The sequence below is a fragment of the Corvus cornix genome, chromosome 13 (genome assembly GCF_000738735.6).
Source record: "Corvus cornix cornix isolate S_Up_H32 chromosome 13, ASM73873v5, whole genome shotgun sequence".
Taxonomy (NCBI): Eukaryota; Metazoa; Chordata; class Aves; order Passeriformes; family Corvidae; genus Corvus; species Corvus cornix.
Window position 1 is genome coordinate 5,084,989 of NC_046343.1, and position 27,152 is coordinate 5,112,140.

General features: G+C 44.9%; 3 protein-coding genes across 7 annotated transcripts; all 3 read left to right on the forward strand.

The window, feature by feature from the left end:
* Nucleotides 1-697: 697 nt before the first annotated feature.
* On the forward strand, nucleotides 698-2,607 carry MED7 (mediator complex subunit 7). Of its 2 annotated transcripts, none has more exons than XM_039559783.1 (2): nucleotides 698-745; nucleotides 1,636-2,607. In XM_039559783.1, exon 2 carries the CDS (start codon nucleotides 1,654-1,656, stop codon nucleotides 2,344-2,346), a length of 693 nt encoding a protein of 230 aa, XP_039415717.1. In that variant the 5' UTR covers nucleotides 698-745; nucleotides 1,636-1,653; the 3' UTR covers nucleotides 2,347-2,607. The 2 variants fall into 2 exon arrangements, with proteins under 2 accessions (XP_039415717.1, XP_039415718.1); XM_039559784.1 differs by lacking the exon at nucleotides 698-745 and adding an exon at nucleotides 757-780.
* Nucleotides 2,608-3,955: 1,348 nt separating this feature from the next.
* LOC104689681 (hepatitis A virus cellular receptor 1 homolog) lies at nucleotides 3,956-10,565 on the forward strand. 2 transcript variants are annotated; one of them, XM_019286119.2, is made up of 8 exons: nucleotides 3,959-4,260; nucleotides 5,744-6,088; nucleotides 6,658-6,708; nucleotides 8,635-8,714; nucleotides 8,968-9,024; nucleotides 9,453-9,567; nucleotides 9,869-9,908; nucleotides 10,302-10,564. In XM_019286119.2, exons 1-8 carry the CDS (start codon nucleotides 4,212-4,214, stop codon nucleotides 10,393-10,395), a joined length of 831 nt encoding a protein of 276 aa, XP_019141664.1. In that variant the 5' UTR covers nucleotides 3,959-4,211; the 3' UTR covers nucleotides 10,396-10,564. The 2 variants fall into 2 exon arrangements, with proteins under 2 accessions (XP_019141665.1, XP_019141664.1); XM_019286120.2 differs by lacking the exon at nucleotides 6,658-6,708 and having other exon boundaries at nucleotides 3,956-4,260; nucleotides 10,302-10,565.
* A 4,156-nt stretch (nucleotides 10,566-14,721) lies between these two features.
* Nucleotides 14,722-25,496, forward strand: LOC109144626 (T-cell immunoglobulin and mucin domain-containing protein 4-like). Of its 3 annotated transcripts, none has more exons than XM_019286116.3 (8): nucleotides 14,722-14,868; nucleotides 17,930-18,274; nucleotides 19,404-19,754; nucleotides 20,392-20,472; nucleotides 22,857-22,912; nucleotides 23,526-23,607; nucleotides 24,077-24,107; nucleotides 24,738-25,496. In XM_019286116.3, the coding sequence occupies exons 1-8, from the start codon at nucleotides 14,724-14,726 to the stop codon at nucleotides 24,751-24,753; spliced, it is 1,107 nt and encodes a 368-aa protein (XP_019141661.3). In that variant the 5' UTR covers nucleotides 14,722-14,723; the 3' UTR covers nucleotides 24,754-25,496. The 3 variants fall into 3 exon arrangements, with proteins under 3 accessions (XP_019141661.3, XP_019141662.3, XP_019141663.1); XM_019286117.3 differs by having other exon boundaries at nucleotides 24,795-25,496; XM_019286118.3 differs by having other exon boundaries at nucleotides 18,001-18,274; nucleotides 24,866-25,496.
* The last annotated feature ends 1,656 nt before the right edge of the window (nucleotides 25,497-27,152 follow it).

Here is a 27,152-nt window from a genome sequence, read left to right on the forward strand (position 1 = left end):
AATCCTTCCCTGCTGGCCATTCCAGGGAGAAAACCCTGCACAAGCGATGCCAGCAAGCCCAGCTCCACCTGATCCACGGAAAAACTTAAACCCGCGATGTTAACTTCAATTCCTCCTAGAAGAGAACTGAAACAAAAGCAACGGAACCCAACCGTTTGGCCACACTATGGTCAGATTTAGTGTATTCGGCTGCAGGAAGGCTGCAAACACTTCCCGGGGGACCTCAGAACTCTTTTCCAACCTAATTGATTCTGTTATTCTGTGATTTCTGTGATTCTGTGTCTCCCAGCAGCGGGGCCGCCCTGACCCAGCCCCAGCCCCGTCCACCCCCGAGAGACGCCAAGCGGGTCTCTCCCGCCCCGGCAGGTCCTGCCGCCTCAGCAGCGGCTTCTGGAGGGAGCCCCGCACCCTGAGAGGGGGCCACAGAGCCCTGAGGGGGCCACAGAACCCCGCACCCTGAGAGGGGGCCACAGAACCCTGAGGGGGCCACAGAACCCTGAGGAGGCCACAGAGCCCTGAGGGGGCCCAGCGGCCGCGGGACAGCCCCACCCGGCCCGTGCCCGCCATGCCCGGAACGCCGCGCCTGGCCCCGCCCCCGAGCGAGCTGACTGGAGCAGCGCCTGACTGCTGTGCGCGGGAACCAATCAGAGTGCGGCACCGCGGGGCCGCGAGCCAATGGGGAGCGAGGGGCGGGGGCAGCCGGGCGGAAGCGGCGGCGGCGGCGCTGAGGGAGCGCGGCTGGCAGGTGAGGGTGGGAGGGCCAGTGAAGCTTCTGAGAGGGTTCGTGTCCTCCGTCGGGTCGTGGTTTCGGCTTTTGTCTCTTCAGTACTGGCGTGGCGAGTCCCGCTGCGGGGTTTGGGCCTCCGCAGAGCCCGGTCCGGCGTAGGGCAGAGCGGCGGCGGGTGTGGGCCCGGCTCGGTTCCTCTTGTGGGGTGCGAGTGAGGACGGGAGGCCGCAGGAGGAGCTGCTGGGGTCACTTGGTCTGGTCAGCCGGGAGAAGAGCAGACTGAGGGGGGACCTCACCGCGGGCTGCAGCTTCCCCCCGAAGGGCAGCGCCCATCTCTGCCCTCTGTGCCAGTGACAGGACCTGAGGGAACGGCTGGAGCTGTGCTGGGGGGGTTAGGTGGATATTAGGAAAAGGCTCTTCCCCCAGAGGGTGGTCGGGCACTAAACAGGTTCCCCTGGGTCTCTTTGGTCATATAGCCCCAAGCCTGAAAGAGTTCAAGACGCCTTTGGGCAACGCTCTCAGGCACAGGGGGGGATTGTTGGGGTGCCGTGTGCAGGGCCAGGAGTTGATCCTCGTGTGTCCCTTCCAGCTCGGGATACTCTGTGATTCTGTGGGGTTTGCCCTCTAGGCCCCAGCTAAGGAAGGGGGTCTCCCTTCTCCCTTTGGCTGCCGAGTTTACAGACTGGTCTTTCATATTTAGGAAATTAAGTGTCCTGTGTGTTGCTGGTGCAGTTAATCCTTAATGAAAAAGTAATAGATTTGCCAGGAGTTTTCTGTATTCAGCACATGGATTTGTCTCTTCTGGCTCATTTTCTCACAGCCACCTCCCATATTTTGTCTTTGTTTATGTTTATATTATAACCTTGTGACACAAATTGTTAACGTAAGTTTCTTGGGTCATTCCTTAGGCATTTCATCTGGCAAGAATGGGTGAGCCTCAGCAAGTGAGTGCCCTTCCTCCGCCTCCCATGCAATATATAAAAGAATATACTGATGAAAATATCCATAAAGGCCTGGCTCCAAAGCCACCTCCGCCTGTGAAGGACAGCTACATGATGTTTGGGAATCAGTTCCAGTGTGATGATCTGATCATTCGGCCCCTGGAGAGCCAGGGCATTGAACGGCTGCATCCTATGCAGTTTGATCACAAGAAGGAGTTAAGGAAACTTAACATGTCTATCCTGGTCAACTTTTTGGACCTCTTGGATATCTTGATAAGGAGTCCAGGGAGTATAAAGCGAGAGGAGAAACTGGAAGACTTGAAACTGCTTTTTGTCCACGTCCATCACCTTATAAATGAGTATCGCCCTCACCAAGCCAGGGAGACACTGAGGGTCATGATGGAGGTGCAGAAGCGCCAGCGCCTGGAGACCGCGGAGCGATTCCAGAAGCACCTGGAGCGAGTCGTGGAGATGATCCAGAACTGCCTGGCTTCCCTGCCTGATGATCTGCCTCATGCAGAGGGGGGACTGAGAGTGCAAGTGGAACCCATGGATACTGATGATGGCAGCAACTGCATTGGACAGAGCGAAAAGCAGAGGGAGCGTTCTGGAGGCAAGAGAGATCAGGTTTTGGACAAAGATGCAGCCATGTGCAGCATTATTGATGAAATGACATGAAAAGAACACCTTGTTTTGTTAATGTACCACAGTGAGAGGCAGAAGGGGTTCTGAGGCTACATGTTGTATTTTGTTTTGCTGTTGTATAAGCAGACAAAGCTTTCGTTGTGCACCTGTTGGAGGCTGTGAGTGACTGGGCAGATGAAAATGTTTAATGTTTTGTGACCTGTGTTTTTTTCGTAGAAACGAAAAAGTATAATTTTTGTTAAATGTATCATGTGAGGTGGTAGGCACGGATTAAAGTTGGTTTTTCCTGTTGTACTTTCTTTTGTCACTTCCTGCTTGTTTTCAGTATGCCATTTCATAATTCTGTATGCTCTGAGTCAAGAAAAAATACCTACAGAAATGGTGTTTGTTTCTTGTACAAACAACACACAGGAACTTGGAAAACAGGCACACAGAAACTCAAATTACCTCAAGGCATTTCCTATGGTCTGTGTTTGAGGTGAAATCTAAAGCAGGTGGGTTAACTGTAGTTCTGTAACTCTCATATTCTTCTACTGTGTGACCAGAATGGCTTTCCTGGGATCCTGGCCAGCTGCCTTTCCTGTTCTTGCAGAGCAGTTTCAGGATCCTGCTGGTAATTAGCAGAATTGTTCCTCTAGCAGCTCTCTGCAGTTTCCTCTTTCCTCAGAAACCGCAGGAGCGGAGAGGAAGCCTTTTCTTAAGGAGTTCTGCTTCCAGCTGCTGCATGTGAAAACCACCCTTCATCCCTCTTTCTATCCATTCTTACCTACAGGTGTGTTGCTAATTATCTCTCAGCTATGTTAATCCCTTGGTTTTCCTAATTTTCACTTCAGAAAACGTGTTGGTATGGTGCCTCTGTTCTCCTATAAGGTAGCCATTCAAGGCAAGGTTCCAGTTCTACCATCTTCCACTTAAATTCATAATTCATAATATAACTCCTTAGTACTTAATTGCATCTGTATAAAACACTGTGGGGTAGATTAGATGCTTCAGCAAAGAACATTTCTTGGCCCTTGATCACAGGTGCAGTTCTAGTCCAAACAATATAAAAAGACCAGCTATCCTTGAGGAGAGTGTGATGATCCAGGCACAGGGAGAGGGTCCAGGGAACAGCGTTTCTCAAAAGCTGTATTTCAGCATTTGGTCAGAGTGAGCCTTGAGTTTGGGATGACATGGTTTCCACACTACTTTTTCAAGTCTCCTCTGTATTCTGGATGTTTTACTTTGTATTGCAAAGGCCCAGGTGCATATGGAATTTTTAAAAGTCAGATGAGAAAAGACAGCCACTCTGTTAGGCTCAGCTGTGTAACAGTTTTCCAATACTACCCGGTTACCTCTGCCAAAGAAAATTTGCCAGAAGGTGCACTGAGTTGCTTCTAAGTATTAGAACCAGAAACTTATAATTAAAAGCTTGAGTAGCTCATCCTAGAAATCTGTTATTTAGCCAAGCCCTTTCCACTTGCCACAGTGTGCCACATACTATGTAATCTTTAATCCAGATGCTACCCACTCTGGCAAAGGCAGGTATGGGCAGCAATCTGGGGCTGTGGATTGCTGATACCTGTGTCAGCCCAGTGCTGCTGTCAAGTTTCACTTACTGTCACCAAACAGATCTGAAAAAAACGAGAAGCAGATTTGTGTGGTGCTGTGAAGTGTTGTCATCTCTCAAAGCCCTGCCGGCAGGAGCTCAGTGCGCTCGTACCCTGCCCCAGCAGCATTTGGCTGTGCTGCAGGACACAGCCCAACCTCAGGCAAAACAGCCCAGATTGGATTGAGAGGCACCCACAACTGTGCCTGGAGATGATGTGCTAAGAAGGAAACACAGAAGTTCACAAAGAAGATAATTTTTCTTGAATGAGAAGGGCGAACGGGAGCGTTGTTTGTCGTCTTCAGCCACAATGTTGTCTTCCCTCTACCTGAACTGGGTTCTTCTGGTGCTGTTTACAGGTAACCAAAGGGGCATAAACAACTGGATGGAGGTGGGTGGAGGTAACATGCATCAGTGATTCTGAGGGTAGCAAAGAGAAATTTTAATTTGCAACAGGAAGAGAGGCGACATCACAGAAGCTGCAGTTCTCTATGTTAAAATAGAACTTTATCACGGTGGCTCAATAGAGTTCTAATGGCCTCATCTCCTTTGGAAAACAGAAGCATGCTGAGGGTATGATGGTTTTAAAAATGCTCCTTCTTGGGCTGGCTGCTCATTTTGCTTTTTTAGTGGGCTTTTTTAGATAATGATGATTTGAGCAGAGAACTTTCAATTGTTTTAGAGAAGGTGTAAAAAGAAGGACATTTCACTTTGGCAGGCTTTGTGAAGATGAATGCTTAGGTAGACAGTGAAAAGATCAGCTGTGGCTTCTGGTGGTTTTTAACCAATATGAAATTTTATTGGGACAAATTGATAATTTTTCCTTTCTTTTTTTTTTTATTCTGAGGACGTAGTCCTCCTAGATTAAGAGCAACAGCCATGAAAACAACAGGTTGGGAAGTGGTACTAATAAAGACAGATAGACATTAAAAATTTGGTGCTAAGATAAATTCAGTAGAAAGAAAAGGGATATTACAGATAATTTTTGTAGTTCTTTATTAAGCCTTTTATGACGAGTTTCAGTTTTAACTTCCTTTTCATATTAAATAAGAAACATTGGTTTCAGAAAATTGTTTCTAGTGTGTTATTGTGGCAAAATCTCTGCATGCAGGTTTATTTTTAAATATAATAGGTTAGGAAAATATCTGAGCTGGACTGGGCAAAACAGCTTTTTCACGGTGATGAATGGGCTACTGGGAGTTAGGGCTCACTGTCTTGACCTGCGTAGTGTGACACAGCCTTCTGGAAATGTGACAAATTTATGGGGAAGCAAACAAGTTAGAAACTGCGTAAGAATTAGAGAATAAGGTAGTGGAAGAAAAAAGAGAGTATTTATAATATTTCTAAGAAAAGCCCTGAAAAATTTCTTCTGATAAGGGTGGGCAAAATCTGCCTTTAGGCAAGAGAAAGGAATTCATTCAGCAGTGATCATTCTGATGAAACCTGCCGTTTAGTTCATTGAAAGGGGGGAAGAGTTTCCCGCTGTGGTTTTGAGGAAAGTCCGTGTCTTACCGTTCACACGTGTGTGGCTTGGGTTAAATGTACATGAAGGAAAAAGTGAAGAGCCAACAGACTGCACCTGGCTCAAGAGACGCCAGAGTTCTTTACTTCATTGCCTGCCTGCAGAGGCTGCAGAAAATGTTCTTTCTCTGAACATGTCCCTGGCCTGATCATTATCCCTCACTGCATCACTCCTGCTGGGACACGTCTATTTGTGCAAAATCTGATCCAGCAATGCCTGGTGTTCTTTGAGAGATGGGAGGTTTCAGGACACGCAAGGTGCACAAGAAACTTCCACGTGTGTCCTGTGCTGAACAATCATGTTTGTCTTTTTGTCCACAGGCCCCACAGTATCGGAATTAGTTGTGGTAGGAGAGGTTGGTCAGGACGTCACTGTGCCCTGCCACTACAGTGTCCGGGATGGAAATGGCATCACATCCATGTGCTGGGGTCGGGACAGGTGCCCCAATTCCAAATGTTCCCGGCCCATTATCTGGACAGATGGCTGGAGGGTGACAGAGCAGCACAGCAGCAGGTACCAGTTGAAAGGGGACCTGCACAGGGGGGATGTGTCCCTGACGATCGAGGACGCCAGGGAAGCAGACTCAGGGATTTACTGCTGCCGTGTGGAGGTCCCAGGGTGGTTCAACGATCAACTGATTAATCACAAGGTTGTGATAATGAAAGGTGAGTGCAGAGGAGTGCTCTTGTGCGAGTACCATTGTGGTAGATCTGCTCTTGGGTCTGGACTTCAAAGCTTGTGGTGCAAATGATTTCTGCAATCATCCATAAGACTGATCTTGAGGACCTTGCACATCTGCTGTTAGTGCTGCCTCAATTAAGCTGTCTTTGGCAATGTTGTTATCCCACTGCAGGCACTGCAATTAAAAAAGGACATGATGTTTTCATGGAGCATTCCTAGAGACACTGAAGAATTTAAAAGAAAGGGCAGCATAAAGTATTCATCCAAAGCTTTATTGCTGCACCTTTTTCATAGACAGCTGTGTTTGATTTTCCCTGCTTGATTCTAGATTAAAGCCCAGGGAGACAAAATTGGTATAGAGAAGCTTTTTATCAATTCTTCCTTTGATTTTTAGTTTTTCCCTTGCTTGTGATGTTATACAGAACGAGTGGCTGAAAAGTGTACTTGTGCTTTGCTAGCAAACTTTTATTATGGAAACACTGTCTCTTTCTCACTACATAAATACCCAATAAGGTTAATGATGTGTTGATTTTGTTTTATTTTTTAACATCAGCAAGGATCTCTACTGCAAGTCCTCACACTTACACCTCTGAACAGACCTCAGGTAACTTTTTTCCAAGTGTTAACCTCATTGCAAATGGGGAATCTTAGGAAGGAAACAAAATGATGATAGAAATGTCTTGGCTAAAATTTACTAAACATTACCAGAGACCAGATCAGAACTTGGATTTAAATTCTGCTTGATATTATACAGAGTACAATAGAAGGAACATGAATATATGGGAGGAAGCTGCTTCCAGGTGTGATGTTTAAGTAGATGTTTTAGTGGTGCTGCAAGGTTTGCTTTTATTTGACTGTTCTTTTGGTTTGTTGGGGTTTTTTGTGGTATAAAATCTCACCTCATCTTCTAGAAATTCATCCCATGAATGGTAAAACACAACTCTTTAGGAGTTTGGTGTACCCACTATTTAATCAGAATTGTTTTATTGGGCTAGCTTAAAAGAGCATCTAATTAAGGCTCCTGCCTCCAGTAGCAGCCAGCAGCAGATGATTAAGGAGGATGGTAGAAAAATGACATTAATTTTGTGATACAGTGCCAAAGTATTCTTCCACCCTGGTGTGTGTCTCAGAGGCTGCCCACGGCCTCTGTGCACATTTAATAATGTGAGGTCCCTCATTGCAGTGGCAGAGACAGTGCTCAGCTGTTACTCACTTGTTTTCTATGTTCCCCTCACAAAAGGATAAACTTCTATCACGTACCCACTCAGCTGCATCTTTTTCAGGTGGAAAAAGACAACTTTAATTTCCACTACACAAGAGAAACCTTGTGGTGTAGCAATGGCTTATTCTCTGGGTTCTGGAAGAAAAAAAAAATCAGGGATGCCATTTGTATTTCTCCCTCTATCTTGGATGTTTCCAGCTAAGGAACTCCAAATTAGTGTTACAACAGCTGCATTTCCTTTTTGGAAGAAGAAGTGAAAACTTTCTCAGACGGTTTCTATTCTAGTTGCAAATAACATAGATTCCATTCTTAGAACTCAGGGGTTTTCTTATCCCCGTGACCTCTTCCTTAGCTGATGGTGGAACAGTGTTTGAAGTTTTCAGAATCCAAGTTAGTGTGTGCATGTTCACACTGCAGGAGATTGGAAAAGGCAGGTGGCCTTGTGCCTCTGATGTAGAAATACTCCAGAATCTCCAATGGAAGCTGATGATCCTATCCTCCTCAAAATAAAACTTCTGGGATAAGGGTAACAATTTAAAACACAAAAACAACCAGCTGGGGTTGGCACAGAGTGAACAGGAGATTTTGTTTTCAGGAGGTTTTTATATCATCTGACAACATGTGGAGAAACTGAGACTGATGATGGAGAAGACAACAATTTGTTAACTTAAGTATGGCAAATAGCTGTGCTCAGGGAAACTACCTCAGAATGTGCTGCAGGTTCTTATGCATTAATAATATATATATATATCCCATTTTGTTCAGTGTGTTTACTGTATAGCTGCTGGGACTTTAAAGGTATGCTTTCTGTGATTCTGCATCACGTGCTGCTTCCAGGCCCTGAGCTAATGTTCATCAGTTTTCACCTGAGTTTGCTTTATGCATCATTTTTTGCTTCAAGGCCAGGTTGGATGGGGCATTGAGAAACCTGGTCCAGCAGAAGGTGTCCCTGCCCATGGCAGGGGGTTGGAATGGGATGGGCTTTAAGATCCCTTTTAACCCAATCTGTTTAATGATTCTATGGCCACTGCTTCTTGGCTCCAGAACCAACTGGTAACTCCTTCCCAGTGATAGCAGCAAGAGCCAAGTATTTCTTGGAAGGAGTCCAAAGCTCTGAAAAGGGTGGAAGAAACTTCAATATCAGAGTTTTGTGCTGCCCTCTGAAGGCACCAACCTCTTATGATATGCAGAGCCCAGACTGCTGACAGACACAGAAGTTCAGGGTCCCAAGTCAGCAGTACAAATTCTTCTCTGTCAAGACAGAAGAGTTCTCTGTGCAAGTGATGTGTTTGTCTTGCCTTTGCTCAGCTCCTGGCAGCACCAGTGAACCCTCCTTTACTGTCACGAGGACCTGGCCATTGGTTTCTGCTTCAGAAGCTCCTCAGAATGTAAGCATCAACCTTGCTGTAGCACACCTAGAGTGGATGGACTTGAGAGGCTACTGGGTCATCCCTCCAGGTCACTTCCACTGGTTTTGTCTAATTGCAACAGATCCTTGGTTTGTAGTCTGTGTTTTTAGTGGTTATAAAGAGTGCTTATGTGCTCATTATTAGAGAGGGGGAAAAAAACCCTGCTTAGCACGCATAAAGTACTTCCTTCTAGAGGAGGAAGGGCTTTAGCAATATGTGTATTTCCTTTCAGGCCTCTGCTCCCTGCTCAGGCACCTCAGACTGCTTGGATGTGACTGCAAACCTGCAGGTATGGCAGGATGTGGGGAAGAGTGGAACCTGGGCCACCTGAGAGCACAGGGGTGCCCTGCACTCCCCGTGCAGTGGGGGCCAAACAGGCAGCTCTGTGTGTCCTGCTGAGTCCTGCAGCACAGGTGGGAGGGTGTGACATCATGAGATATCTTACTCATTAAAAAAATTCACCAAATATTATTAAACCTGAATAAATGAGATTTGTCCTAACTTCAGGTCTTCTGAAAATCTCAAAGACTGAGTTTAACAGCAGGGTTCACACAATTGTTGCAGATTCTGCTTGAAGCTGGGCCTGTTTCTCAAGTTAGGCTTTTGATCTCAGGTGTACTTTTCCTGCAGAGTTGCAAAACACACAAAAGGCCTTTGGGTACTGCATGGGCTTCTTGCTGTCAGTTCCACTAATGCTCCTTGGCTTGTGTTTGACAGAACACGTCTGTATCACTTCCCAGTCAGCAGCATCCAGAGCATGGGCTGTACATTGGGATTGGCTCATGTGCAGCACTTCTGCTCATCCTGATTTTGGCTCTGTTCCTCACTAAACGTAAGTACTTTTCATAGGCAGTTACTCGAGGATTGCTCAGGTTTGTCCAGTCACAGCTGTGGCTGATGCCACCTCTCCCACTTCAGGGCAGGGAGCTGAGGTCCCTGGAGGCCACTGCTGTGGCTGCTCACAATGGGAATTTCCTACCCTGAGAACATTTGAAATTCCCTTATTTAGTTTCTTACACTTGAATTTATCTTCGAACCCACTACTTTACTTGCTTCTAATTGTTTAAACAAAATTATTTGTTTTAATTATTCTTTTTCATTCTTTCTTTACTTTCATTCTGGATGGTCCTTAGAATATTTTTACAACACGAAGAAGATGGGTGGCTCTGCAGGGTAAGTTTTCTGTTCCTGCTTTTGCTAATAGGACAAGTGAGGTTGCAGAAGAAAAATGTCAGTGTGCTGACCATTCCACCACATACTTTGGCTTTCTTTTTTAACCTCAAGTTAATAGAAAACATTATAAAAAGAAATTAATAAGATAAATTCAGTAGAAAGCTGCTACTTTTCATTACTTAATAAGCAAAAATGTCACTGTCAGTTCATAGCATCAGGGACTTTGCTAACCACAGGTGTGAATTTTCTCATAAATGGAGAGATGACTCATTATCAGTCATGATCATGTGTTTATGCATATTTTACGTTTTCTAGTGAGCTGGTTGATCTGTTCCTCTGTGGTTTTATTGTCTGTTTTTAGTTTAACACCATGGTTTTTACTCTTTTGTGCAGCTTTGTTGCATTTTGGAGGCCACAAGGCATGAGGAGCCATAATGTCCTGGAAGATGAGAATCATGCAGAGGAAAATGTTTATATCGTGCACTAAGGACTGGATGCATGGCTGCCTTTGTCATTGCTGGGACATTAAATAGTTGGCAAAATGTTGGCTGCTCCCTCTGCTCAGCAGCTGAACGTGACTGCACTACTGAAGCATTATTCACATCCTAATAATAAAACAAATAAAAGCTACACTTTTAATTAAAATCTTTATCAGCCTGTTCCAGAAACAGAAACCGAAACTGGCATCAGTGGAACTTTCCATTTCCTAAGGAAAGTTACGATTATATTTATTATCTGCTTCAAATTCTCACTTCCTTTTTGGAAAAACAAGAGGATGTGCCTGAAGGGCACAATTGTGTTCACTGTGGATTCTATCTGCCACCTTCCACAGAGTCTGTGCCATCGGAGGGCACAGACTCAGAGCTGTGTGACAAAGATGTCACATGGCCAGTCTCAGTAGTATTAGTAATTTAATACACAGTTGTATTTTCATTGAAATCAGGTATGGCCTGTCCTGGTAACAGCTCAGTAATACAATATTCTGATTCCTGTCCACCTGGAATTAAATCTGGAGGAGCTATGGCTGCTCACCCCTGAGGGGATATTCTTGAAGCCTACAGCATCAGTACTTCAATAGACAGAACACTCACAGCTTGTGTGCAGAGAATTATGACTAAATGTGAGTTTTTTGGCCAAGTACATCACTATTTTTCTGTGGCTTTCTCCTCAGGCACATCTTTACCCTGAGAAGCCCTTGGGTGAAAGGTCTCACTTCTAGGTCTCTGAAAAAACTGAACAGCTCCCCTCCCCCGCCCCCCCCAACACACACTTTGTGAAGTTAATTAAATTCTTTCCTTAGCTTGCAGAGAAATCATGGACATTGCACAAAATATTGGCTGGGAGTTGGCCCTGCCTTCACACATCTCTAGATATCAAACAGCTCTTAACTCCTACGAATGTTGAATATGTTTGATGGATTTTACCTCATAAACAGGAGGTATCTGGGGCCAAATGCCTTTCCTCCATTGTTCCTCAGTTAGTGATGTGCCTCAGCTTTTATTCCCTGCAAAACAAAATTTTGATTTACTTTAAATAAATAAATGGAGTCAGCCCTGTCAGTATGAATTGCTGAGCAAGAAACACAACACACCCAAATCATCTTTAAGTGGAAGAATAATTGTCCCCAGTTGTTTTTAAGAACACATTTTAAACAGAGGTTGGGAACTTCCTGAAAGAGCAGAAAAGCAGCACTGGCAGGAGAGACACCAAATCTTACCAATTATTGGTCAAATCATTTAGCCCTGAAGCTCATCCCAAGCAGCAGTGTGGAATTACCCAAAACAGACACTGACACCAGAGGGAAAACTCTCAGATGCATCACAAAGTTTCTAACATGGAGTTAATTTTAAACTCCAAAATGATTTCAACAATGCAGTGAGGCATAAAGGCACAATAATAAAATCAGTAGGTATTTATGTTAACAGCTGAGGCACTTGAGGCCACAGTCTGCTTGTGCTTTAAGGGGAGTGGGGTCAGTGGAGAAGTTCCACCAGCCTTGTCCCAGCTGGTGGAGATGGGAGGGCTTGGGGTGGCTGGGGAGGGCGGGGGTTTCCTCAGGAGTCCCACAGGGTCTGGCTCAGGTGGGGTCTTGCAGGTGAGTGTTCTTGCACAGACTCACAAAGGAGGGAAAGGCTCATCCTGCTGAGGAAGGAAGAAATGGAAAGCAAACTTGGACAGGTGACCCTGGGGTGTTTTGTATTTTTACTCCTGTGTTCTCCTGGATCTCTCTGTTGTAGCAGGCTGAAAAGGTTGAAAACGTAGGGATGAATTAATGGCTGACTGAAGAATGGGAGCACAGATATTGGGTGATCACTGATCTTAGGGCCAGGAAAAGTGATGGACAAAACCAGCTCTGCCGTTTTTTATCTTCACATCATGTGTAGCTTTGTGCAAGAAGGTGCTGAGACCAGAAAGGACCTGCTGGTGTCAGACTGTATTTTTGCTCTTGACTATTAACAACAATTACTAACCCCAAATCTCTGCCCCTGCTGCAGACACTGCTTTCCTTCTGCCTGGCTGAGCCTGTTGCTGCTCCAAGTTCCTGCCCCTGACAGGAGCCAGAGGAAGTCTGATCTGGTCTCTGAACTTGGTCTCGGAAAACATCTTCAGCAATTTCTGCTTTCCGCAATTTTACGTAATCAGTCTCTGCTGGGGTCAGAGTTAGATGTGTGGGGTTTCCAAAATCATCTGATTTCAACTGCTTATGCTCTTATGGAGTTTGTGGTCCATCCTTAAGACTCCGGATCATAAAAGATGCTTGTCCATAAGGATTTTTTAAATTAATATTACAGACTGATTCAGACTAATTCTTACATCAGGAAGTTTTTCATGTAAAATAAAGTTCCAGAACATCTGATAACCAAAATCTTGAATCAACCCAAATCTTTCTGCTCTGTAATTACTTGGTAAACAGACTTTGCAAAGTTGTTTGGAGCAAGAACTTTGCCTTGGACGTGCAGTGTGATACACATCCACAAAGGCAGAGCTCCCTGGGCTTTTTCACTATCTCCACTTATGTCAGTGGATTTTGGAACAGGCATTTCAAAATGAGCCCTAGAGACAAGCAGGTGGCACTTGGAACCCATTCACCCCTCAGGAGATCGTCTGGCAGCACGTTGAGCCGATGAGGCTGATGAGCTGAAAACTGTCTTTTTTTAGACAACTCTGCCTTTTCTGCCTGCAAGAAGCCACTAGATAGCAGTACAGAAGCAGAAAGCAACTCGTGTTTGTGGTTCTTCCCTTACCTTTGGATTTTGGATGGCCTTTTTCAATGCACTCTGCTGCTGTTGGCCCAGCCCTGCTATAGGAACAAAGCTGATAGGATGCTGTGTTCATCCTGTGCCTTTCCTGGTTGCCTGTGACATACTGCCTAGTTCTGTCTGGACAAGCTTCATGGGAATTTTTAGCTGAATAAAGACGCAAATTTGTGTCCCAGGTGAGAGTGAGCTTCTCCCTGCACTGGCATCAGCTGAGCATCAGCTCACAGCCACTGCTGGGTGGTGAGTAATGGGAGAAATTTTGATCATTGCAGGGAAAAAGTCTCCAGGATATTGGATGCCTCAGGTTTCATTAGTCCTGTTCACAGAGCAGCTGGGGCTGTGTGTAAATGGCGTTGTATGAACTGTATCTGGTAGAATATAGCAAATTAGGTTTTTGACTGATTGCCTTTGCTGCTAAAATTTTATTTGCTTTTTTCAATGCCAGCAAGTAGAAGGGTGATATTTTCATGAGCTTGACTATCATGGTAAGCCCAAAATCTCATTACTAAAAGTGTAATGCCTGGTTAAAAGCCCATCATTTTATCATTTGAACTTGGAATTGCACTCCAGTTTGCACAGTGCTACATTTATTTGCACAGAATTTTGTCAATCTGCAATACTTCATTCCTGACCTTACTGCCCTGAATTACTTTTGCTTTATTACTCAGCTGTTCCAGAGAAGAACTTCCAAAGAACTTATTTGTCAATTGGTCAGAAAGAAATAAAACAGTCAGAAGGAGTGAAATATATTTCTTGAAGATGATGTTGCATTTCTTTGGGAAGGATGTGGTTTTGGCAACAAAACATTTCCAGCTACTTCCTCCAAGGCTGTTATTTGCAAACAGAAAATATGAAGCTAGGAAAAGAGAAGGGTCTTCAAGCAGAAGGCAGAAGCAGGGGAAATGAAGGATTAAGCAAATATAAGTGAAGACAAAGTCTGAGGGGAGATTATACCTAATATTTAGGGGTGTAAAAGCACAGAATGTGTTCTTGCCACTCAGCAGCCCGGAACAGAACTGGGCCTTAAGAGTACCAGGGAATGGCAAAGCAAATAGAATATTGAAATTTCTGGTGGTAGCACCATGCTGAGTGTCTTGGAAGAGGAACGGAGAATTGGACAGCCTGTTCCAGGGCTTACTGCCCTCTGGCTAAATACTTCCCAATGTCCAGTGTAAACCTCCCCTGGTGAGCTTGGAATCATGCCCATGTGTCCCATTAGTGGACACCAGGGAGAAGAGATCAGCACTTCCCTGTCCACGTCCCCTCCTCAGGAAGCTGCAGAGAGCTGTGAGCTCCCCTCAGCCTCCTTTTCTCCAGTCCTGGAGGCCACAGCCCCTCATTCACTCCAGCCCTGCCACCTGCTCAGTTGGCCTCGTCTGGGCACATTCAAGTACCTGAATGTCCTTCTTAAATTGTGTGGCCCAGAACTGCACACAGTGCTCCAGCTGGGGCTGCACCAGCGCTGAACACAGCAGGAGATCCCCTCTTTGGCCAGTGCCTGTCCGGAAGTGTAGGAAAGAAACGCTTGCAGTATATAAAATCTGGAAATGGAGAAATGAGACTTCAGTGGCACTCACTCAGCGCCTCTGGAAGGGAAAAGATCTGGTTTTCTCTCCTTCTACTCGCTGCCCCGGTGTCTCCGTCAGCCAGAATGTCCCATTTTGTGCTGTTTCACTGGATTATAATACAGATCTTTATAGGTGAGTCTTCACCCACTTTTTGTGTGTTTGCTCAGAAACTAACATTTTTTAAATTGAAAACCAGCAACGCTTGTTTTGTGAAAATGAAACAGTGAAGAAGATCATGATTGTATATAGAACTTCAAAAATTGTCTTAATTTACTGAGTTAATACTCCTTGAGGTTTGTGGTTTTTTTCACTTTTTAAAAATGTATGCAGTTTCCTCTGTGTTAGTTCCCTTGTTTTCTTCCTTTGCAGAGCTCCTGGATAATGAGAATGGCTTTTTGTTACCTGTTCTTTAACGCAGCTCAGTGCTGGGAGTGTGTTATCTTGAGGCTCAGTAGCCAGTTAAATGCCTCTTTTCTGTTTATCAGTCATATCCTCTGCAATCTCATCAGTAAAGAAGCCTCAGTAAGGAAAAAAATAAAAAGGATTGATAGGGCAAAGATTCCCAATACCTTCTGCAAAGTAGGAAAATTATTCCAGGAACAGATCAAGGGAAAAAAAAATTTAAACATCTGTTTTGGCTGGAGGGTGAATGTTTTTATCCATCTAATGACCAGCCTGTGGGAGAGAAGACAACTACAAGAGCAACTATTGGAGTTACTGCTTAGTGCTGACTGCCCCCGAGGGTGGGTCCAAGGGAGACTACACAAATATGAGTATACCTGAATGATCTGGCTGATTATGAATACCCCTTTCTGTTGGGGATGGTATATTAAACACCTGGGCTCCATTTCTCTCTCACTGAAGAAGGACTGGAAGTGGCAAACCTCACAGACTTCAGTGGGACCAACCAGGCAGAGCCTTGGGTCCAATCTGGATGCCTGGAAGGTCAGGGCCATGGAGAAGGGCAGGGTTCCCCTCACATTAAGAGTAGGGTGTCACAATGCAACAGTCTCAGGAAGCCCTTAATTTAAAAGCCATGTTCATTCCCTTCTATTTACTATTTCGAAAATGTGTCTGTAGAAGAGGCTGCACCTGGGAAGTAAGTTTTTTAATCCTTGCAGAGGTTCATGCTGTTGAATCCAGGCTGCTGCAGTATTGAAGCTCTCCTCACCAGCCTGCAGTGCAGGCAGATGTTGGCAACATTAGCGTCACAGAAATTAAAAGGGGATTTGAAATTGCAAAACCTGTAACTTTCTAGCAGGAGTACTAGAGGGAAACTGCACTGAAGACACTCTGATGCCTTGTGTCTTTCCTCTTCTTTTAAATTATTTACTTATTTATTTACTAAGTTCAGGGCTCTGCTTCTTTCAAAGACAAGAGCAGGCAAATTTTCATTTGTTAAAGGGTTGCTTAACAAGGCTGCTTTTGTGCTGTGCAGAACCAGGCTGAAGTAAGATCAGAAGATGAGCCCATTTCTCCTCAAGAAGCAGTGACGTGAATTCCAGCAACAGTTTTTGTTGGTTTTGCACATATCTTTGTTGGGGTGACTTGAAAATATGTGTTAACCTGCTCATGACTAACTCCTTGCTCCCACAGAACTACTTTAAAGGTCACCTGCATGTCTTGTTCTGTCTTCACAGACAGAAGCTCTTTTCTCTGTTTGTTTTGCTGCTTCAAGGCAAGCCCTTTCCAAGGGCTAAAGCCACCATCTCTCCAAGCCTTATCCTGTATTCAGGAATTCAGTTTCTGGCATATCTTGCCTTCCTTTCACCGCAGAAGCTCCTGCCATTCAGGCAATATTGCCTGTTGTTCTGTCTGCCTCTATTCTTTTCAGCATTTGGAGCTGTGGAAACCTGAATGGGTTGGCTTCTCTTGCCAGTGGGATAAGCAATAATGAATCTGAAATGTCATCCCAATAACAAGTCATGAGGCAGCCTGCTGCAGACTAAAGCCTCACTTAGGGAATAGTCCATTAAAGGGAAAACAAAAGAGACATGGACACAGTTGGAAGAATCTGTTTGCTATCTGGGAGTCATGCCAAAAAGGAAAGGCATTCAAACAGCTGGCAAAATAGAAATGTTTGGCAGAGCAGGGCCAAAGCTGGGGATAATAGCAGCAGCAGCATGTCCTCTTTGAGGTAAGCAAGCTGGCCATGAGACATCAGATCTGCAGGGCGAGGACAGGTCTGGTTGCTCCCCAGGTCCCTCAGTTCCTGCTCCACAGTATGGAAATGATAACATGGGGACAAAAGATAGGTAGGAGGACTCACACAGACCAGGTGAATGCAAACCAGGGAAGATTTGTTCCTGTTTGGGAACTTTTCTTGTATAGTGCCTTTCATGAAGAACAAATCTTTTAAGGCAATCTGGGAAATCCATTGACAGTTAAGAGGGAATAATATGTAGCAAAGATTCAGACCAGATGCCAATGTGCGTGTTGGCTGTAAACACCAACTAAAGCTGGTCATTAAGAGTAAGAGGACAAGGAAAGTGTGTATATGCTCTTTTTAACATCAGTATAACACTAAAAACTAAAGCTTCTGTGTAGACAGAGTTCCTCAAGGTAAGTGGGATTAGCTGGCAGGGCTTGCTCAGTGCACTTTCTGAGAACAGCTTCCCATAGACAGATCCCACCGCTCTGCCAGCTTAATTAGGCCCTAATTTCACACATGAATAGGTATTTTGGACCCTGCTTTTGAGACTGTCAATGAAAGGCAACTGTGACAGCATTTCCTTTTCAAAGGAGGTGATGGCGGACCGAGAAAACCAGATGGCTTTCACAACAGGTTTCTGAACAACTTTCAAACAGCATCCTAGGAGAGGAGATGGGATGGGGGCAGAGTTCTCAAATTCCATTTCCAGAGGCCCAGTCTGTGCTCGAGCTGCCAGTGACAGACCCCAGCTTTGCTCACCACATGTCTGATGTATTTTATGAGCCTCCCTCCAGCAGCTGGCCAGGACCAGAGCAAGGAGCCCTGCAGCAGCAAGCAAAGCCTGAGAGCTCCTGGCTGTTGCCTGTAGTGCCTCAGGCCATGAGCTGCCACAGGCTCCTGGAGAAGTCTTGTGGGATCAGCAGCTGTGGCCTGCCTGCAGGCTGGAGTGTTTCTTCACACATTGTTCATCATTGTGTCGTGTAGGTAAGAGTCACCATCAGAGACTGACAGTGCTCACCTCTCCTTGTTCTCCCCTGACAGCACACACGGTGTCTGAAAACGTGGTTAAAGGAATAATAGGACAAGCTGTGACATTGCCTTGCTCCTACCAGGTGACACGGCGTGAGGACATCACCGACATGTGCTGGGGTAGAGGCCCCTGCCCGAGCTCAAAGTGCAGGAACAAAATTTTGCACACCACTGGCACTAAGGTGACATTCAAAGTATCTCAGAGGTACAACCTCCACGGCTCTCTTTACGTTGGAGATGTGTCCCTCACGATCAGGACGGCACAGGCGGAGGATGCGGGAATATACTGCTGCCGCGTGGAGATCCCCGGCTTGTTCAACGACATCAAGCGGAACATACGGCTGGAGGTGGCCAGAGGTGGGTCTGGGACCTTGGGGACACAGCCAGCAGGGAGAAAGCACTCCCTGGGTAGTGAGAATTGGGGCCTATGTGTGCTTTGTTTGTTTGTTTTGGCCAAAAGTGGTTTTTTTTTTCCCAAATGACATATTTTTCAAGGGAGATCTGCAACCGGTTGCCAATTTGAGTCACATTCAATGTGCAGTTTAGATTTTAAAAAAACCCTAAATTTTACCCCTTTTTTGCCTTTCAAATGAATATTTCACTTCTCATTGTGTAGCTATGCTTGACTTTTTAAAAGAGGATGGAATTAAAAAGGGATTTGTAATTTGAAGAGCCCTTGGAATGAAATTCAGTTTTTCATTTGGGGTTCACCCCAGCACTGAAGAGACTTTTGTGTCATTCATGTCATAAGGAGACCCACTAGGGTGACCCACCCTTAAGGGTGCTTCCTTCCCCTTAAGGGTGGGTCCTCAACACCCACATATTTGGAAATTTTGCCTCAGAGTCTTGAAGGGCTTCTTCCCCTTCCTATTATTTTTCTGAGCTGCAGGATCTAGCAAGATCTTGCACAGATAAAAAAGGAGATGATACCCACCCTCCACAAAGCAGAAAGACAATGTTTTTACTGGCTTTACAGAGTGCAGTTGGTGTACACAGCACATTTGTTTGTCTGTTCTAAGCAATACAACAGGAGAGAGGGTGAAAAACACTGCAATTGCTTGGTTGCCCCTGAGGTTGAGGGCAAAAGTCCCAGTTGCAAAGATTAACAAGGAGCTTGTAGCTGAAAAACCGAGCTGTTTTATTTATTGTATTTCTAAGAGCCCATTGAAAAGCAAAATAATGAAGTTTGCAAGCTTTAGGGTTCTACCATGCAAAGTTCTGGCACTTCCATTTCTACAAAGGGTCAAGGAGGGGGTGTTTGAGACCAGTAAAAGAAAAGCAAATCTATAAATCTGTGAATTTCTCTGAGTGGTTGTGCTTTCAGCTAATTAAAATAGCTTTCTGAATAGTGGCTCTCCCACCTTCATTCTCAGTATTTTAGCAGCCAGATAAATTTTATTCATTTCTGCGTTGGCTTCCCTCGGAGTTGGTTGTGAATGCTCTCACCTGGCTTTTCCTTTGGCTGGGGTTTTTTTTTTCCATACAGCCCCTCCAGTGACCACAACCACCACCATGGGCCAAGCTCCGGTTTCTGCCGAACATTTTACAGAAACAACTTTTGCTCCTCAAACAACCTCTGATCTCCAGCCAACACCAGAGACTGCAGTCCTGCTGACAACCAGCACCTCTGCACCAGCAACCACAGCCACTGAGTCTCCAGCAGTAACTACATGGGAGACCTCTGCTCCCCCAACAATTGCTGTGACAGAAGATTTTATTTTTCCAGTAACTACGGTGGAAACCAGTGCTCCCCCAGATTTTCCAACTACTTCCCAAGCAGCTGATGTGACGACTGAAGATGACATGTTGTGCTTCACGCTCCCTGGAAGTACAGAGGGTAACCAGCACCGATCCTTTCCTTCTTCTGTGTAGCAGAGGTGGTCTGTGATAGCCTGACTGGCATCACAGAGGCTCTCCAAATACTTTTATTTGCATCTGGGAAGTCTTCTCCCCGATGCCTATAGGTGTGTTTCAGGGGGTATAAGCAGACACAGGTCAGATGTTGTAGGTGGTGCAAAATTGGGGTGAACAGCTAAGGCAGCAGAGGGTCAGGCTTCCTTCAGAGGAGCTTTAACATGGAGGAATAATGTGACAGAAACCTCGTGAAGTATAACAGAAATAAATGGGAAGTCCAGCACCTCAGCTGGAGTAAGAGAGAGTCACTTAACTGTGCACCCATTTTTTTCTTCATTTGGGAAAGCATTGAAATGGTTTGGTGGAAAGGTTAGGTTAGAGTATGTTCTGCTTGAGAAATAGTGAGAATTCAACATGTGTTTAAAATTGAGTATTTACATTCTCATCTCATATGAAAGCTGCTGGTGTTATTAGTGATCAGAGTGACCTGTTACCAAACCATTTGTAGGCTGCTACTTTATCCACATTACTGACTTCATTTCCATAGATTGATGTCTGCACAAATTTGAATGCCATGTGGAGACCCTCCTCATTAGTGATCACTTTCTACTTTGTTTCAGTGACTACTGAATTCCCAGTTACATTTCCAACTGCAGAGGAAACTACCACCTCTGTCATGATGGAAGAGGATTCAGTCATGGGTGAGTAGGATAATGCTGTAAGGGCAGAAATTGGCTTGTTCAGAGAAATTAAAAAGTTGGCGTAAACAAAACTATTGAGTATTCTTAAGAGTGTTCCAAACATGTACTGATAGTTATTCGTTGCATCTGGCAGTAAGAAGTGTCAGAAATGGTTAGAAATCAGGATGTAAGAACAGCTGAGAAAAACATGGTTTATAGCTCCAAAGGAAGTTGATTTTGAATCATTCATGACTGTCAGGTATCTCGGGTCTGAGAGAAGTTAAAAATCAAACCTTTCAATATTGCTGAATTCTCAGATAGCTGATTTGTCATCACTGTGAGTTCATTGAGATTTCCATTTTTAATCCTTCCCTAGTGTTGCGCCCTCAACAAAGAACTTAGTGCTAAAATTCAAGGACGACGTATTGTATTTGGCCTCTTAGTTTCTATAAGTGCCAGGAATCTCTTAATTTTTAAACACACAGTATTTAGATTTTTACAGGTCTTCTTTTGCTAGACCTGAAGACTTACAGCAGAAAGAGTGTTCCTTAATGCCCCTGGAGAGGGCTCACAGAAGAGGCTAAACTGGTCTCTTGAGGATTTGTGAGGTTTTTTCACTCCTACCTCACTTGTCACCCTTCTGATAGAGGACTAGATAATGCCTGTATTTTGTCAAAGGAAATATGAAGTTTTACAAAGGGTCTTGCCTCTGGGATTCTTGGGGCAACTTGAGTTGTGACAGTGAGCTGGAAAGAGGCACCACAAAAGCAGATGTACCCTGTTGATGTGAGTCACTCCCACCCGTGCAAAACCTTGTGTCAAACTACCACAAGATGTGAAAATGCTGCAGCACAATTGGCTGCTCCCTGGTGAGAGCCATAAGCCAAGTCCAGTTCTTGACTCAGTCTCCTTTCACTCTGTGAAATAATGCACTAAATGGACCCGGCTCAGGTTTACTGTAAGGTAAGGGAAAGCTGATTTGTCGCTGAACATTATCCTGATGTTAGAACAGCAGGAGAGAAACCCAGGGCTGAGAGCCCTCCATCTCCAAGCACAGTTTTTGGCAGATGGGTTGGGTTACCTGGGGTGGATGGCTCCTGCTGCCCAGGCTCTGATTTAATTTCTCTTCTCTCTTCACTTGTTTTCCCCCAGCTACAACCCTGCCAGCATCAGCCACATTTGAGACTCCAAAAAGACCTTTGCTCTTTCAAGTATCAAAATGAGCAGCAATAGTTGGTGCCATCAGCCAGGCTGCACATGTTGCCATAAAATTTAACTTTGACTTGTGGGACCTGCATTGTCACTGTTACATCTGCATTTCTTGTGGAAGTACAGATCTGCGAGAGAGTGGAGTGTCATAGAACAGGCATATGACAAAATGCAGTGTTCACACATCCCTGGGATTTTTGGCACTTCTTAGGGTTTTCTTACCTGTATTTGTTTAGCTGTAGTGCTTATTAGTCATAACCTCTTTTCTACCCCTGTGCAAATTTCTACTTACACTGAGCTACCATGGCCTGTCCATGTCTTTGATAAAGTACAAGCACGTGGGATGTGGAGACTCATCAACACAGCTCTCACAGGGGACTGGAACTGAGATATTTGGGGCAGATTAGGTTAATAACGGGATAACATACTCTGAAAAGTTTTAAAAAAAGAAGAAAAATAGCAATTTTTTTCTAATGGGATTATATATTGGAGAGATTATTTATACAAGTATGTAGTGACAGGGCAAGGGGGAATGGCTTCAAACTGACAGAAGGTAGATTTAAATTGGATATTAGGGAAGAAATCTTCTCTATGAGAGTGGCACAGGGTGCCCAGAGAAGCTGTGGCTGCCCCATCCCTGGAAGGGTCCAAGGCCAGGTTGGATGGCACTTGGAGCAACCCGGGATAGTGAAGGTGTCCCTGGGGTTGGAACTGGATGATCTTTAAGGTCCTTTCCAACCGAAACCATTGTATGATTCTATGATTTGTGACCACCTGATGACCCCCATCGCTCTGTGACATTCTGGGTGCCTCATGCACACACAGTTTCCTTTGTCTGGCCACAATCAAACTGAGGCGGTTTCTCACTTACACCTTGTTTACTACCTCTGCTGTCTATGCCACCTTGTCACGTTACACAAGTGACAACTCCTTCACAGCAGACAAGTTTCTATCATCTCATTTCACAGGCTGCCCCTGGGAAGCCTCCTCTTTCTTGATGAAGGCTGACACTTCCCACAGCTTCCTCAGTACCATTTGTGGTGAAAACTGATTGTTCTCTTTGGCTTGTAAGGTGCTTTTGCCCTTCTCATACCCTGAGAGTTCATTCCTCCTTGACTGAAGCAGTGACAGCCTCTGCAGCCCTCACTCCTTCAGGTGACTGTGCCAGTAATAATTTCAATCTCTTTCATTTTCAGAGGTTTCAGCAAATTCAGATGGCAATGTTGAGAAACATGAAGATAGAGGACATAAGGTAAAACTTCCTGTGAGTTTCAAGAGTGTTTGAGTAGAAATCAGGACAGCAGGACCTGCTAGTGATTTTCAGTGTATTCATACTAAAGGGACAGCTTTTGCAAACACTGGCTTGAACTTTTGTTTAGAAGCTCAGGAACCACCTGCTCCTCTTTTCAGTGGATAGAGCCAAAGCCTGAGCATTCCATCTGGCTTGGACACTTCAGAAAAAAACTCATCCCCTGGAATCCCTGTGAGAGAGGGGAGGTAGCATCCTTGAGGTGTGACCAGACAAAAGGCAAGTTAGGAGGGTGTTATTCTTCCCTAAGAGAAGGATGAGGGTGACTGAGCTCCTACTTCTGCTTTGAACACCTTATTGAGAAGTTCATGTTAAGTGGGATGAATCTGGTTTCAATATTTCAGAATAAAGTTTATTAAACACTGAACAGGTAATTCATGTTGTTTATCATGATCAACTTGATGTGTCTTTTCAGCACTTTGTACAGGCAAGCTCAGAACAGCATTGCAGACTGCAGCCCAGTGCTCTGAGCCACCAGTACAGCCCCTCCTGTGCAAACAGCTCTGAAGCAAACCTGCTCCTAAAGCCCTTTCATTTTCTCTCTTCTCCCTTCCAGTTTCCCAGCAGTGCCATTCTCATTGCCTGTGTCATAGCAGGGTCCATCCTTTTGGTATTGATGATCTCGTTGGTTGTGAAACGTAAGTATAATAATAGAATAAGCTAAATTATTCTAATGCTGGCCTGATGCACATGTCCTCCTGTGTCCCTGCTTATTCTGGGAACTCTGCCACAGCCCGGGTGCCAGTGCTCTGTTCATTTTATGGGAGTAGCTGTCCTTACTGCAGGACTGTGGCACCATGAGGGCGCCAGGGAGGATGAGGAGGTGGGGAGCAGGAGGAAGCTTGTGCAAAGAACCTGTTCACTCACTTGTTGCAGGTCTGGCTCATCCTGTTGGCTCTCTCTTTATACTTAAGTGGCCCCATAGTTTTCTGGCATTGCTCCCAAAACACACTGGTGTAACTGAAATCAGGATGGGATCCTTTCTTTCCTGCTTAGCCCACAGAAATTTCACAGCTTGCTACCATTGCTTCTGAGCTCATTTGACAGATACATTAGAATTATAGATTTTGTTTTGCCATTGTAACATTAATATTATTTTGCTTCCAGGTAAACATGCAAAGAAGTTTATAATAAAAAGGTAATCCATTTTGTAATTTCCTATTAAAAGTTCCAGTGTAATTTTTCTTAGAGACAGGAAGGTATTGGCCACTGATTGTAATGGGTGCAGTACTGGCTTGTGGTGCTGATTACCAAAGTTGTAATAGGAGGAAGTTTCAGGTAACTTCACTCCAGAAATTCAATTGTGGTTCCTGGGTGCTGCTTCTGTGCAGGAATGAACAGGAATCCAGGGCACTGGAGAAATTAGGCAACTGTCACTGCAGTGTAGTGACTCCAGCTTAAGGAAGAGCCTCATTTGCTTTAATTTTTGATTGAGTACCAGCACGTGATACCTTGTGTACGTGTAACTGATAAGTTACTGGCTTATCTTGAAAAAACATATTTTCTGTGCACAAACCACAGGGGAGTCCAGTGAAGTATCACCCCTTTTCCAAAGACCAATAATTTTTCAGTGGTAGCTGGTCCCTCACTGCTTACCCCACCTGGGAGACAGGGATTGGGGGCCAAGGAGAGTCTCTTTTCTGAATCCCATGGTGGTTACCCTAGAGCTGCCATTACAAGGTCTGAGCAACCCTTTCCTATCCATGAGAAGAATGCAAGCCAGGTAAATACCTCCCTGGTGTAAAAAGTAGGTGTTACTTCATTGCAGTCACTGGACTCTGTAGCCTCACGCTTCCATTTCCATGGGAACTTGCTGATGTTACAGATAAGAAAGGATGCTCTGAAGCAGCCAGATCCTTCGGCCCCATCCATAGTGACCTGTGCTTCTCACTGTAGTGCTGGACCACCAGAAGAGGCTGAAAAAGTTTTCAGTGGTGCTGAAGGAGAAAACAACGTTTTTTCCCTGTGAAGAGCTCCTACATCATCTGCAGCTGCCATGGGAAATAAAAAGGGCCTGTTCCATGCTGTATTGAGAGATATTTGTGAGCCCTCAAAATATCAGTGGGTATAAAACAAAGGCCAAAGCTTCAACTATGAAAATTTAAAATCTTTGTGCAAATTTTCCCTTATCACCCTTAAAACTCATTGCATAAAGAAGCTTATTTGAGAAGGGGCTTTATGCATTATTCATGGCTGCTTCTGGCATCTGCCTTCTTACTAACAACATGTTGCACAATTTTTTCTCCATTTTTACTAATGCTCTTTCTTGAATACAACTTGTACTGTGAGGAACAGAAGAGATCACGTGGAAGGCTGTCTATCTTCAGATTGCCATAAAGAAAGAAAAGGAATCATAAAATACAGTTTTTAATGCTTTTATGTAATCAACAGAAAAATTAAGCTACAAGAGTTCTGTGAGTTTAAATCAAAAATGCAGATTACTTAAGGGGTACCACTACTTCCTGTGGTTCAGCATGTTTGAATAACCCTTGGAGAATATGTTAATAAACTTTGTAATTTGTCTCTGGCAATTGTATTTTTTATGCCACATCCTAAGGCATTTGAACAGGAGTTAGTTATTCCCCAGGTGTGGAAATGATTGGTGTGCTGTCTCAGCTCTCCAAAGAAGTACTGCAGCATTTCCAGAAGTGGGAAAATGCCCAGAACACCAACCTGGAGGGAAATTTCTCTTCTCTGCCCCCACAAAGCCTGGTGCCACTCATTTCTAAATCTGTTAAGGAAGAGGGATTGCCCATGGAGGCTGGGGGATCATCTATGGGATACACTGTGGAGCTGTTGTGTAATTCCCTGGGGTCCTCACCCATTCTGCTGCAGTGACTTTGGGAAAAGGTCCCAATCCATGACAAGGTTTGTTCTCTCTGCTGCCTGGAGTTCACCAATTCCAACTCTGGGCAACAACAGCTTGAAGTAAGAGCACATTGTGGCAACAGCATCGGATCAGAAGCCAACAAGGTCTGGCAGCTCTGGACTTCCCCTCTGGTCGTGCTCGGGACTGTGGTGAGACTTTTGAACTCTCCAGCATCCTCTCACAGGCTGTGAATTGGGGCAGGCAGGCGAGGTTCCTCTTTGAGGTCCCTCTCAGTCTTGCCTGGGTTAAGAGCCCTGCCCTGCACCTTGCTCTGGTGCTGTTGTGGGAGGCAGAGGAGAGTCCCCAGACCATGGATGTGGCCTGTGGGCTCCCAGGCTGGGTTTGCTCAGCTGAGCCCTGTGTCTGTCCCACACTCATGACTGTGGCTGTCACCACCCCAACACAGGGCACTTGGTGAGCCCAGGGGCCTGGCATCTGTCACTTCTAGGCATGAATCCCACATAAATCTGGAAGGAATAAAAGGAAACAAAACCAAAATATCCCAAATAGTTTTGATGTACTCCTTTGAAAAACCCAAACTTTTCTTTTTGCCTTTTTTCCCCCACCCAATTAAACCTGCTAATTAAGTCAACAATATCTCCATTGCAGCTTCCAATTGGCAGAGTTGGGCCAATCCTTTTGCTCTTACTAATTAGCTCTTCACTAATGACTTCTTTACAGCAGAGCTGGCTCTCACTTGGGAAGGTTCTAGCACATTTGCTGTGGTGCTGGCCGGACTTAAAAGCCCTGCTTTTGGGGAGCTGCACAAGGGGAGAAGAGATGGGAGCCAGCAAAGTGAGTTTGATCTGATCAGGTATGTGGAAATGCAGCCCTGAGAAGCTGTAGGGAAGCTCTGAGTGTAGCTTATGCCACTGAGCATTCTTATTTATCTTTTTATCCACCCCAATTACTGAGGCAGAGGCTTGGGTTTAGAATGGCAATTGGAAGCAAGGAATTGTGGAGGGCTATGTTTAAATGAAAGTTCACTGATGTTATTTGTGAGGGCTCGGGCTGTCAGTACGTTCAGGGAAAGGTTAAAGGGAGCCTTTTAAAATGTAGCTGGAGGAAACAGAAATGCTGCTTTCCAAAAGCAACAGAAGCCCCAGAATGCAGTCCCTGGGTCGGGTGGAGAAAAACTGGATGAAAGCAGAAAGTTTTTAGAAAGAAAGGATGTCGTTGGCATCTGGAAATGCTGGCCTTTATTTTTAAGACCTTCACCTCGGAAGGCAAAAAAATGTGCGTGAGTAAAGAGAAAGTGCTGTAGCCAAGAACACCCTCTGGTAACACATTAAAGCAATACACAGGGCAAAGCAG

What these genes read in the sequence shown, in the direction of transcription:
- MED7 (XM_039559783.1), top strand. Translation starts at nt 1,654, where the DNA reads ATGGGTGAGCCTCAGCAAGTGAGTGCCCTTCCTCCGCCTCCCATGCAA.
- LOC109144626 (XM_019286116.3), top strand. Translation starts at nt 14,724, where the DNA reads ATGAGACTTCAGTGGCACTCACTCAGCGCCTCTGGAAGGGAAAAGATC. An exon ending in ACGGCTGGAGGTGGCCAGAG is followed by an intron (nt 18,275 to 19,403) that starts GTGGGTCTGGGA and finishes TTTTCCATACAG; the next exon opens with CCCCTCCAGTGACCACAACC. An exon ending in GGAAGAGGATTCAGTCATGG is followed by an intron (nt 20,473 to 22,856) that starts GTGAGTAGGATA and finishes TTTCATTTTCAG; the next exon opens with AGGTTTCAGCAAATTCAGAT.
- LOC104689681 (XM_019286119.2), top strand. Translation starts at nt 4,212, where the DNA reads ATGTTGTCTTCCCTCTACCTGAACTGGGTTCTTCTGGTGCTGTTTACA. An exon ending in TCTTCTGGTGCTGTTTACAG is followed by an intron (nt 4,261 to 5,743) that starts GTAACCAAAGGG and finishes TTTTGTCCACAG; the next exon opens with GCCCCACAGTATCGGAATTA. An exon ending in CAAGGTTGTGATAATGAAAG is followed by an intron (nt 6,089 to 6,657) that starts GTGAGTGCAGAG and finishes TTTTAACATCAG; the next exon opens with CAAGGATCTCTACTGCAAGT.